Source organism: Triturus cristatus, chromosome 3_1 (assembly GCF_964204655.1).
Source record: "Triturus cristatus chromosome 3_1, aTriCri1.1, whole genome shotgun sequence".
In the NCBI taxonomy this organism is placed as follows: Eukaryota; Metazoa; Chordata; class Amphibia; order Caudata; family Salamandridae; genus Triturus; species Triturus cristatus.
The window spans coordinates 1,157,505,903-1,157,518,242 of record NC_140583.1 but is presented as its reverse complement, the minus strand read 5'-3'; the positions used below and the strand labels follow the sequence as shown (position 1 = coordinate 1,157,518,242).

Below are 12,340 nucleotides of genomic sequence, written 5' to 3'. Positions count from 1 at the left end.
ATGGCAATACTAATCGTCAAAGAGTGTCAGAGGGAGAATCAAAATCATACACAACAAGAAATTCAAGAGTATTTACTGCTTATGTAGATTAACTGGTAAGATTAATCAAAAAGTTGCTCAGCGTCCCAAGTGAACTTAAAACATATAATTCAAAAGTGACAATTTGTGACATACAATAGGTTTCCACTTATACAAAACAAACACGAATACGTATACATAAGGTATTAACAGCCTTGTAACACAACAGCAGGGGCTAGAAAATGGTTTGTTTAAGGTACGTGTCGACAGTGTTTCGACCCCACATGCAATAGGGGGTTTCATCAGGACCCAAGAATGAGGGACACCTGAAATAAAATAACAAAAATAATAACTGAATTTGCTAGAACAGAGAGAAACTCTTAATAGGTATTATGAAAGCTGGCGAATTTACCTGAAGTGATATCAATCAGCTGTCAGTGTGAAACTGTGCACACCAATAAAATTGCAGCTCAACACAAGGTATGGAGGGAGAGTGTACTCATATGGGGGCCAGCCGGGCACTGTCAGAAAGAAAAGAGTTGAAAATTAGATATAGTGCTTAATGAGGTGCATGGAAGGTAAATTGGATTGTCAAAACATGTCCGTTACTCACACCATTGTGAGAGGAAGGGGGACTGACAGTCCTAATGGCGTGTTTAAGGTATACGTCTGTGTTCCAAACGATTACATAAACCCACGGCAATCCATAGTGTAGATAACCATCTAAGAGTAAAGGTATAATTGTAAGGAGGTACTTAAGCATGTTGTACTGTGAAATGCTAGCTGACTAGAGGAAAAGATCAACTATTGAGTCAGCTGGAGCGTCTACTTTTACTCACACGAGGTATGACACAGAGAGAAAAATTATCTTGTATAGGTATTTAAACACCGCTGCTGTAAACAGATGGTATCCCGGAAAGGATCAACCCCTTTAGTCAAAGACCGCCAAGGTCAGATTACCATCTAAATGTAAACAGATAATTATATATGGTGTCATTTTGGAAACAAACCACACCGTGAAGAGCTGGCCATCTAAGGTTAAGGAGTCGGCTAGAGTAGTCAAACGTACTCACCCAATGCATAAGAATGAAAAAAGGATCCTCTTGTGATTGTATTAAACACATCCTCCAAAGTCAGCCGGTATTCGGCAAGCGATCAACCCTTCTCACCCGAGACCGCCAAAGGTCAGCTTCCTTCTGTGAATAGCAGAGAGCAGCGCGCGGCTCCCAAGGCTAATTATAGTTAGGAACGTAAAGACAGAACAAAGTGTATGTGAATCATACTGCTCTGGGATACCGATTTCTTTAGAATGGTTTCTATTTTTATGAATTTTGTATATATATGACAGTGTAAGGGGTCGAGAAAAGGAGAGGAGAATAAATGATTATTCAAAGAGAAAGTCTAGAGCCACTCACTAAATATACATATACACGTATGAAAAAATAGGGATTAATATATACATTATTACACACATTTCTGCGATGAATTCGAAAGATGGACTCATCTTTTGTAATAAATCTTACAGGTAGCATCTAACTCTACTGCTTCTCAGTGATGCAGTTCAAGAAAATTATCAAGTCAATTCAAAAGGTAGCTACAAAGCCACGCCATTCTTCAGGTGTGTTGAGTCCATGGGCGATTGAGTCAATCTGCTCTATCCAACAGCATTCCATTCTTTGTAGAATCTGTGATACATCTCCTCCTCTTTCAAGATTAGTAGCCATGTCAATTACTTGCCATTTTAGGCCATCTGCTTTATGGTTCATTTCAGTGAAATGAGTGACCAAAGGTGCATTCAGTACAGCGCATCTTATTCTGCTGCGATGTTGGCAGATGCGTAGCTTGATGCGTTGTGATGTTTGCCCAATATGCAGTAATCTACATGGACAACATATATAGTTCTGTGAATTACAGTTGGAGAAAAAATTAAAATCTTCTCTGATATTTTCAAGTTCAAAAACCTTAGTATCAAAGGAAAATATGCAAAGCAATACAGTTCCCACATCGGAAATTACCTTTCACTTGGGGGAGGCCCAAAGCTGTTTCTAGAGTCTTAGATTTACGACCAGTATTACATTGTGTAGAAGAATGCACCAGATGCTCCTTAATGTTTTTGCTACATTTGAACACAAACAAAGAAGCTTCTATAGTGTGATCAATGCTTCTAATCTGATGCCAGTTTTTAAAAATCCAATTACGAATCATATTTGTATGCATGCCAAAGGTGGTGACACAATTCAGTTTCTCAGGGGTTTTACTTTCTGGTAAGAAGCGATTCCTCTTTTGGACAGAAACACGCATGTTTCAAGGAGTTCTTCACTATCTTCTTTGGGTAATCCCTACTAAACAATTTAGCTTTTAGAATGTGAGCTTCTCGCATGCAGTCTTCTTTTTGGGAACAATTTCTACTAAGATGTAGAAATTGGCCAAAAGGTAAGCCATCTCTCAGTGCTCTGGGATGGTTACTGGAATAGGATAAGAGAGTGTTTCTTTCTGTATGTTTTCTGTAGAGACTAGTGTACAATTTTCCTTCTGATGTTTGATAGCTAAATCCAGGAAGGTGATTTCTGATTTATGTATGGTTGATGTGAAGGCTTCTGGGCACCATTCAAGTATGTTACAAAATCATGGAAATTATATTCAGAACCTGATCAAATAAGAAACATATCATTGATATATTGTTTCCAACATAAAATGTAGGAACAATACCTATTTTGCTGGGAAAGTGCATATGTTTGTTTTATGTAATCCATATAGATATTGGCCAGATTAGGAGCAAAAACTTCTCCCATCGAAGTCCCAGAGCATTGTTGCTAAAAGTTACCCTCAGACATGAAGTAGTTGTATTGTAACGCAAATCCCAGTAAAGAGATAATGAAACTGGTAGGGACTTGGATAGGACGTACCTATACGAGATAATTTTTCTCTTGGTGTCATACCTCGGGTGAGTAAAAGTAGAATGCTCCCGCTGGCTCGATAATTGATCTTTTCCTCTAGACAGCTAGCATTTCACAGTACAACATGCTTTCAATGTTCCTCCTTACAATTTTTCCTTTACTCTTAGATGGTAATCTACACTATGGATTGCCGTGGGTTTATGTAATCGTTTGGAACACAGACGTATATCTTAAACACGCCATTAGGATTGTCAGTCCACCTTCCTCTCACAATCATGTGAGTAACTGACATGTTTTGAAAGTCCAATTTGCCTTCCATGCATGTCAATAAGCACTATATCTAATTTTCAACTCTTTTCTTTCTGCCAGTGCCCGGATGAGCACCATGTGAGTACCCTCTCGCTCAATACCTTGTCTTGATCCACAATTTCATTGATGTGCACATTTTCACACTGTCAGCCGATCGTTATCGCAGGTAAATGCCCCAGCCTTCATAATTCCTATTTTCTGTTCAAGCAGATTCAGTTATTATTTTTGTTATTTTATTTCAGGTGTCCTTCATTGTTAGGTCCTGATAAGACCCCCTATTGCTTGTGGTGTTAAAATGCCATCGACACATACCTCAAACGAACCACTTTCCAGCCCCAAGAATTGTGTTAGAAGGCTGGTAATACCTAATGTATATGTATTCGTTTCCGTTTTGTATAAGGTGAAACCTACTGTATGTCACAAATTGTCACTTCTGAATTATAGGTTCAAGTTCACTTGGGCCACTGAGCACCTTTTTGATTAATCTTACTACGTAATTTACATAAACTGTAAATACTCTCGAATTTCTTATTGTGTATGATTTTGATTCTCCCTCCGACACTCTTTACCCAAGACTATTGCCATTGAGCTTAACAATTACCACATACTGTGTACATTGTCCGCAGGAACCACTGTTCCTGGTTATATAACTGATGCCCTGGTTCCTTGTGAGTAGGATGGCCCATGTTTTTTTAACACCAGGTTGGTAAAATGGCATGAAACAAAGCTTAATAGCACCATTGCCAAATCTGATTTGAAGGCAAAGATTAATCTGAGTATCTGTGGGCACAGTGCTCCACAGGACGTTCACTGCGGTGGTTATGCTCTTGACTCAACTCCCAGACATACCATAAGGTCTTCTGTCTGTCCCAAAGCTAGGAGAGATTACATAGTATCATAGTATTGCCACTATGTTTTCTATAACACTATAGTGCTAATTTACACTACAGTGTTTTAGTAGCAGCCCTTGCTGCTGAGATGTTGTAGAGAGTAAATGTTTAGCTGTTAGGTTTGAGATACTCTGTTTTCCATTTTCATGTAAAATATATATTTACATTCATTTTGTCACTATAATGTATATGGATGGGATACCGTAGTTTAGTATTGTACTTTTTGTATTTCAGGCTTTTCTCACATGTGTCCTGTCATCTTATGGACTTCGTAACACTATCCCCGCAATGCATGGCCTTCATTCTTGTGCAGCAGAGGTTGGCAGTAGGGCATGATCTTGGGTCAGGGCATGCAGTACCAATGTGTGCAGTCTTTCATGGCCTTTACCAAGCATCAGCCTTGTTTGAGATACTTTTTTTAAATTAAAAATCACAATATTTGGAAGGTAGTATCTGTATCCCAATACAAAATGAGGCAACATAATAACTATTTTCAGTGAAACTGAAATTTCCCTGCAGCAAATGTGTTATTTGAAAAAATAAATTAACCCCAATATCTCACACCTCTGAGTCTCCCAAGTACTTCTCTTGCGTTGGACACCTCTCATACTGCCCCCTTTGTTCTAGAATACTTTTTTACAACGTCCTAAAATACCAAATGTGATAAAAATTGGGATTTTCAAGATATCAAGAAAAAAAGACGTCCTCTTCGTCAGCCAATAACAGTCCTCAAAGGCTTCAACTGTGACAGACAGAAATCATGATTTTTCAATTAGCGATTTTAAAAGGCCATGATATAAAAAGTGTTAACCGTGTAAGCCTACCGACCATCTTATTCATACTCTAATACTTCAAAGACTAGTTTACAGATTTACATCAAACCCTGAAAAACACGCTAGGTAAAGTTGTACTTGTATGCCAAAATTGGTGTAAAATGGTGTAAATCTATTTTGAAGTCTTTGTCAGCATGTCCTATGCCAGTGGCTGACATTAATTCTAGAATTCCATTGATCACCTTGTTTTTGTTGCAGTTGACACCCTAAGTGTGAAGGGTATGCCCAAATGCGAGTCTTTTGCTCACTGTACCACTGGAACCAAACCAGTCCTACGTTGTTTGTGTCACAGTTCAGGGAGAACCTGACCTAGCAGTTCTGGCTGGACTGTTCCCATTGGAGCAGGGTCAAGACTGATTGACATATGACTTGGTTCAAACTGAGGTGTTGTGGTGGGTGAAAAACAATTGGGATGCAGTCCCAAGAGATTGACAGTGGCTGAGATTAATTCAAGCATCCCATCATTACCTTTTTGTTGTAACATTTCCTACAGGAGCAAAAATACGGAAAAACGTCTTTTTTAACCCACCCCTTAATTTTTTTATCCTGTACAGAAATGCACCTCAAAACACAAACGTTAAAGTGCTTTTATAGTTATGTGAAAATGGCAGTTAAAACATTACATTTTAAACTTTAAAAAACACTGAAATTAATCAGTTATAATTAACTGTAGTAACTAAAACTCATGCCCTTGCCTTGTACAGTGTCATCAATGGTGTCATTGCAGAAGTCAGTGATGTTACCGACCATCTCTTCTGCTTACATCTCTTTGGATAGGAACTGATAATGGACTGTGTGGGAAGAAGCACACATTGTGCAGATATGTGAGGTAGAATTGTGCTGCAGAGGTAAGTAGATGCGAGATTGGCCAAGAATGTATGGATGGGCATAATATCTTGTTCTTATCCAGGCAGAAATAAGCATGTACTGGAGGAGTTTGAAAGTCGAGCAATGGATCCCTGTATCGGCGACCAACTGTGAGGCTTCTAGATGGATTTGGAACTCTAGATAGAATCCAGCTGATATTGCAGTGTGCCAAATAAATGTAGTCAGGCTTCCAATAAACAAAGGAGTGACGTACCATATAATTGGTAGGCATGTAGGCTCAGACATAACTAAAATAATTATTTAAATTCTGGTGGACAGGGTACTCCGTCACAAATATGAATGTCCACGTCATCGTTTTACAAAGGGTCACTGATTATAAAGCACTGGTTAAATATCCAAAGAGACATCTGTCAAGTTTGTGATCTAGTCTGCCAACTTGTCTCATAAGGCCTAATTTTTGGGTTATTACCATAAACACTTGGTATAGGCTACGCCTTTTCATTGCGTTGTGTATGTTGATAGCTACTGGTCTAATCAAGCCATTTTTTACTATGATTAACGCCTGGTCGGTTTGCAAAAGCATGGATGAACCATCTATTGTACACAAATGCTCAAGGCCTTACCCTCGCAGGACCAATTGTTGTTCAATGCCTGTGTCAAAGCTCGCATTTCCTGAAGTAGGATGAAATCCGACTGAGGTGCGGGCTCATCATTATCAATTTCCTCCACCTCCTCAAGTTCCTCTTCAGGATCTGGCGTATTCTGCATCATCTCTTCAATTTCTTCAATAACCTACAAATATTTTACAGTTTAGTCTCAGTCCAAGAACGTTCAGGGCATAAGCTGTTATTGAAAATGATCATGGTATTCAACTGTCTGTACATATTACCTTCATTCCTTAGCATTGCCATAAATGTCAAATTTGTGCAGTCACTGATCCAGCGATTTCCTGAACTTATACCGCGTCACCTTTACTATTCATAAGTCCACAGCCTCTTTTAGCATTTTTTGTTTAAATCTCTTTTATTGATTTTTGTTTTTGTTATAGAAACATTTATGTATTTCGTTTTTTACAGCTCAGGAGTTGACACTTTAACAATAGTCTAAAACATGATTTACATGTGATGTACAAGAAGACAACAAGAGAGGTCAACATTCACCACAAAGGGGAGAGGTACATATAATATGCTATTAGCAAAAGATCACAATTAGGCGTCTAGCAAAAGTGTTACCTAGTCCTTGTGCGTTTCTCCCTGCGGAGCTGACTACATGTGGCGTAAAGGTAGATGAGGGCACATTTCTAGGCCATCAACACAGTAGTACATCACAGTAGTGAAGGAAGGAAAGAAAATAGGGAACAAAATGGAACAATAATACAAATCGACCGAACTTGGGTTTCCCCTGCTTCCCTCCGCTCCCTGCCAGTCCCCAAATGAGAAAAGGAAATATCAATGTACATATTTACCAGTAATGGTCACTACAGATCGTTTTCAACCGATGTGGGCCGGCACAACACCACTATCTCAGCTGCCAGTGGAGAGCAATAAGCTAGGTCACCGTGTCCATCCCATCTGTTTCTGTCACCACGTCTGTGTGCTCCAAGTGTTGGTCTTATCGTAAGTCATGTAATGTAGTATCCCAGTTGGCGGCCATAGATATCTTGGCAGCCCCAAAGTGTCCTCTTTGTGCAGTGCGATGATTTCGGCCTAGCCCATACCAGCGCGATTGCCGCCATGCTAGTAATGGGGGCAGTTCAGGCGATTTTCAGCACCTGGTGATTAAACATTTTGCTACTATCAATCCCAGGTCTTGGAATCAGGATGTGACCCTGTGCTGCTTGCCCCTGGGAATGTGTCCTAAAATGTATACCTCCCACGTGTGTAGGTTTGTGTGACCAGTGCAGGCAGTCAGTTGGATAGTTACATGTCGCCAGTAAGTGTGGAGATAAGGACATGTCCATAACATATGAAGGAGGTTGGCATCTAGTAAATTACATCTGGGGTCGTGTGCGTCTGTTCGTTTACAGTATCAGTTAATTGTCGCCAGCGTGACATAGGATCGTTGGGGTATGTAGTATGAGATGAGGAGGAAGCGGGCATTCTGAGGGACATGGGTTGGGCCCTCCAGCACAGAAGCCCACTCCTTATCCATATAGGGATGGGTCAGATCCCTCTCCCAGCGCAGCCTCGGGGGTGTGAGAGTTACTGCTGTGTGTTGGAGGAGGGCCGCAAACAATCTCGTGAGGTGCTGACCCGTTCCTATAACATGCACATACTGTATTATGGGGTGCATGGAAGGCTCATTGTTGCGCCTGCCACCTTTCGCCCAGCACTCCAAACAGTGAGGTGTTGAGTAGAAAAAAGCAGGGATGTAGTCCCAGTTCCGCCACCAGTGTATCAGACAGCACTAGCTCGCCATCTTGATAGAAGTCCCCCAGTGAGTGCAGACTGGCAGCAAGCCAAGCAACGATCACCGCTGACGAAGTGTTAATGTTGCCTCTGGGCATGCCTAGTAGGGGCAGTGCTGGCCCGTATGGGTAGTGGATGTGTAAGGTACTGGGTACGTGGGTAGCATTTATATGCAACCTTGAGCATGAGAGACTCAGGTGGCTTCAGCAGCGGTGTCTGAAAGCTGCTCCCCCACCACCCACCTGGCCACCCATTGGAGCTGGGAGGCTAAATAGTATTGCTCCATATTGGGCACCGCAAGTCTCCCCTGATCCATAAGCAGGTACATTTTGCCAATGCTACCCGGCATTGAGACTTGTTCCATAAAAACTCTTGTATGGTTCTCTCCAAGGATCTAAACTAGGGGGGTGCAAGATATAGGGGCAGGTTAGTGAAGAAGTAAAGTGGCTGAGGCGAGGACACCATTTTAAGAAAAGGTACCCGACCCATGACGGACAACGAGAGTGTGCACCAGACCGACATTTGGGATCTTAGGGCAGTCGTCGCCCTGGTAAGTTTATCGTCCAATTAGTCAGCTGTTTGATCAAATAACCAGGCCCCTAGGTAGTTAAACATGTTGGGTTGCCACTTGACTGGGATCCCACTAAGAGCAAATGTAGAATCAGGATACAAAGGGGTGAAAGAAAATAAGCATGATTTGTCCCAGTTCACCCGCAAGCCAGAAATGGCAGCAAACTCAGTGAGCGTCAGGACTTCCGATCTCATGTCTCAAAAATATAGAAGGAGATCATCTGTGCACAAAGAGATTGCATGAGTTTCTTCTCCCAATGGAATGTCCCATTCTTTTCTCTCCGACCTGATAGCCATAGCAAGTGGCTCTTGGCCAAAGAGAAAAGTAATGGGGATAGCGGGTATTCCCGACAGGTGCCCCTTTTCTTCGAGATAGCATCAGAGGTATGGGAAGCTGTTTTGACTCGAGCCAGAGGTGTAGTGTAGAGCAATTTAAAGAATCTGAGGAAGTGGCCTCCCAGTCCATTGCATGTCAAATAGAAAATCCCATTCCCGCAAATCAAAGGCTTTCTCGTGGTCTAGGACTAAGCATTCTGAGTGAGGCCAATGATATGTGGAGTATTTTGAGAGCTAAAAGAATCACCACAAATTCAGCAAGGTGTTTTGGGCTGGAACAACCCCATTTTGGTCTGTCAGTGGCGGCTCCTCTGCTAAGGCGGAGGAGCGTTGCCCCACTGCTATTTAAGCAGCGCACAAAAGAAAAAGAAAATGATATTTACAGGACGTTATTATCATTTTAATTTTGTATGCGGCACTCAGAGCCAGGTGGGGGTGGGGCTGGGCTCCATGATCCCAAGCAGAGTGAGGAGTGGTTAGCACTCCTCTAAGTGCACATGACAGTTTGCCTGGCCCTCTTAGGCTGACCAAACCATCATCCACACTTGGCATGTTCTCCATTGGGCTGTAGAGCACAGCCCCGTGGAGAACATGCCCAGCCTCCCCAGGCACTGCCTGAGCGTCCAAACAGGACACTCACACCAATCAGGACGCTGCTTCTGCGTTGTGATTGGCTGGGAAATCCCGGAAGCCTTACTGCTTCCGGTGCTGTAGCAGACCCGAAGAGGACGGAGGAAAGGCGGCGGTGGCTCAGCGGTGAAGAAAAAGGTATGTTTATTTTATTATTATTCTTTTTTTTTAATCTATTTCCACACACCCCTCCACCCCGTTCGCCCAACCATTCCTGTTTCGCGGCAGATGCCACTTGTCTATGTTTGAAACAGCAGCTCTACCAGCGTTATAATATTAGGCTGGCAGGCCGTCTGGGCCAGGTTACTTGTCGGTGGCTATGGCTTTAATGGTCCTGCAAATTTCTTATAGTGTTATGGGCTTGTCCAGCTCCTCGCACTGTTCTGGTGTGATGGTAGGAAGGCGGAGCACTGAGAAGAATGCTCCCAGATGAGCCGGATTGGCGCCTGCAACTGACCTGTAAAGTGAGGTGTAGTGTCTTGTTAGTTCCGTATGTATTTCATGTTGAGTGTGAAGGGGGTGCCCTGTAGACAAATTTTGTGAGAGAATGGGTTGTCTCGACTGGCCCTGGTGTATCAACCACTGCAAAAGTCAACCTATAAGTCTGGATGTTGTGTGAGTGTGTGAGGAATGCGTGGCATAGTTTAGGCACGGGAGTCGCTCCTGTAGAGAGAGGTGTTCACTGCACGCCTCAGCCAATTGTTGGATGTATTTTGGGTCAGTTACAGAGTTCATTTCTAGGTGCATAAGTTTGCTCTAAATTAGCCACAAGCAGTGTCCCCTATCAGGCACTCTGTCCATGGCGGTGTCATTGAAGTAAAAATATTCTACTGTGGCAGAGCCCAGGGATGCACGGAATGGTGGGTCTTTGAGCGTGGTGGGCTACAGTCGCCATGTGGGTATGGCAAGCGAGGTGTCTCCCATGTCAACTGTAGATACTGTAAATTATGATCAGAGTGTGTGCGGCCTAAATAGTCTGTGTGTTGGATGGTGGGAAGCAGATAGGCAGACCCAATGAATCAGTTGAGTTGAACATGAGTTGAACATGCAGGTTGTGTGGTGAGGAATAGAAGGAATACATGCATGTGTTTAGGTTGCGAACTCACCATATGGCTGCGGACTGCTAGTACAAAAGTCAATCAGTGAGAGCCTATGCGTTAGATGTGGCCAGTGCGCATGACAAGGGAGGGAAGGAGCGATCCACAGCTGTGTCAAGGACAAAATTAAAGTTGTCGCCTAGGAGTCATGGGATCCTGCTCCAGCAGGACAATTTGTTAGTTAGTGCTCATAGGAACGGGGTCTGGTCAGTGTTTTGGGCATTTACTGTCCCTAAGAGGAGGCGCCATCCATCTAAGTGTCCGTGCAGTAGCACAAACCTACCATTTGTCTCTACTCTAATGTCATTTGTCATGAAGGGGATCCCCAGTTTCACCCAGATCAGCACTACTCTCACGCAAGAGGAGTAGTTGGTAGCTAAACTTGCTCCCACCACCGCCGCTGAAGCTTGAGGGCCTCTGGCAACATCCGGTGTGTTTCCTGCAGGAGCGCTACGTCAGACCTACACGAAGTTCGTTACTCAGAAGAGGGATTGCCCTGAGACTATCGCTACGGATCTACCTGACAAATTCCGGCATTTGCTTTAGGATATCAACCTGAAGACTAATATACCCCACAAAGTCCATAAGGAATTGTTTATTCAACTTCTGTTTAACTGTGAAGCTTTGAGAAAACCCTGGTCCTACAGACCACATAGGGCGAAACACGTGTAGGCTGTTTTACCACTCACAGTAAATGAATTCACTGGAATAAAAGGATGTAACCAATAAAGAACCTTCTTAAGACAACCTAAGACAACTGTCTTCCTTCAAAAATACTCCAGAATTACAAAGGATATTTTCAGAAATATCTCAGTACTAGCATTAACTCAGGAGGAGAACATGCTGAATCTTTCTTTGCGCGATGTGCGTGGATCAGCACTTCAGGTAGGAGTATACTGCATAACAACAAGAGGAGCTCTGGACACTTGAGTGTCAATGCCCATGGTGAGTAATATCAGAGTCCATGGCGTGTCATTGGGCATCAGCTCTCCAGTCATGATGTTACTTTCAGGGGCCTGTTTGCTGGTACCCTCCCAGCCCCTAGGGTGCCGCAGCACGAGCAGCCCTGGTGCCACGAAGACCCCCAGAGTCTGGTAGCAAAAGGAGGGGCAGAACAGATGCCTCCTGCGGAGTGCAAAGGCATGCAGGCCCCAGCGATGAGTTGCCAATCATGTCACCTCTAGGCCCCAGGACAGGCCGATCAGTGCATCCAGTAACAGCAGTGGGGACACTCCGCTGCCAGCTTGGCTGCAGATACAGTGCAGGTTGTGGCCTCAGCTTACCCCAGCGATTTCCAGTAAGCCGCAATGTAGGCAGCAAAGGCCCACTGGGTAGCACACTATTCCAGGGGCCTGTCGCAGCGCGGCACAGTGCAAGAGTTTCTGGAAGTCTCATACACCTCAAATTGGCTCAGCCCCAGGCTACAAGTGAACCACCAGCCACGGTGCAGTTCCCAGGGAAACAGCCTGTGTAGGCCACCAGTCTACCCTATAGAATGTGGCAGCCATGCCTGTGGGCGTTCAG

The 12,340-nt window shown here is 43.4% G+C and overlaps 1 protein-coding gene across 4 annotated transcripts in view; it reads right to left on the bottom strand.

Annotated features, from left to right (window-relative positions):
- The window catches only part of FEZ1 (fasciculation and elongation protein zeta 1), a 493,775-nt gene that overhangs the window by 196,786 nt on the left and 284,649 nt on the right, over nt 1-12,340 (bottom strand). For all 4 annotated transcript variants that reach the window (XM_085646026.1, XM_085646027.1, XM_085646028.1 and 1 more), the window contains one exon: nt 6,399-6,567. In XM_085646026.1, coding sequence (XP_085502152.1) covers nt 6,399-6,567 — 169 coding nt within the window. The remainder of the gene's footprint in view (nt 1-6,398; nt 6,568-12,340) is intronic.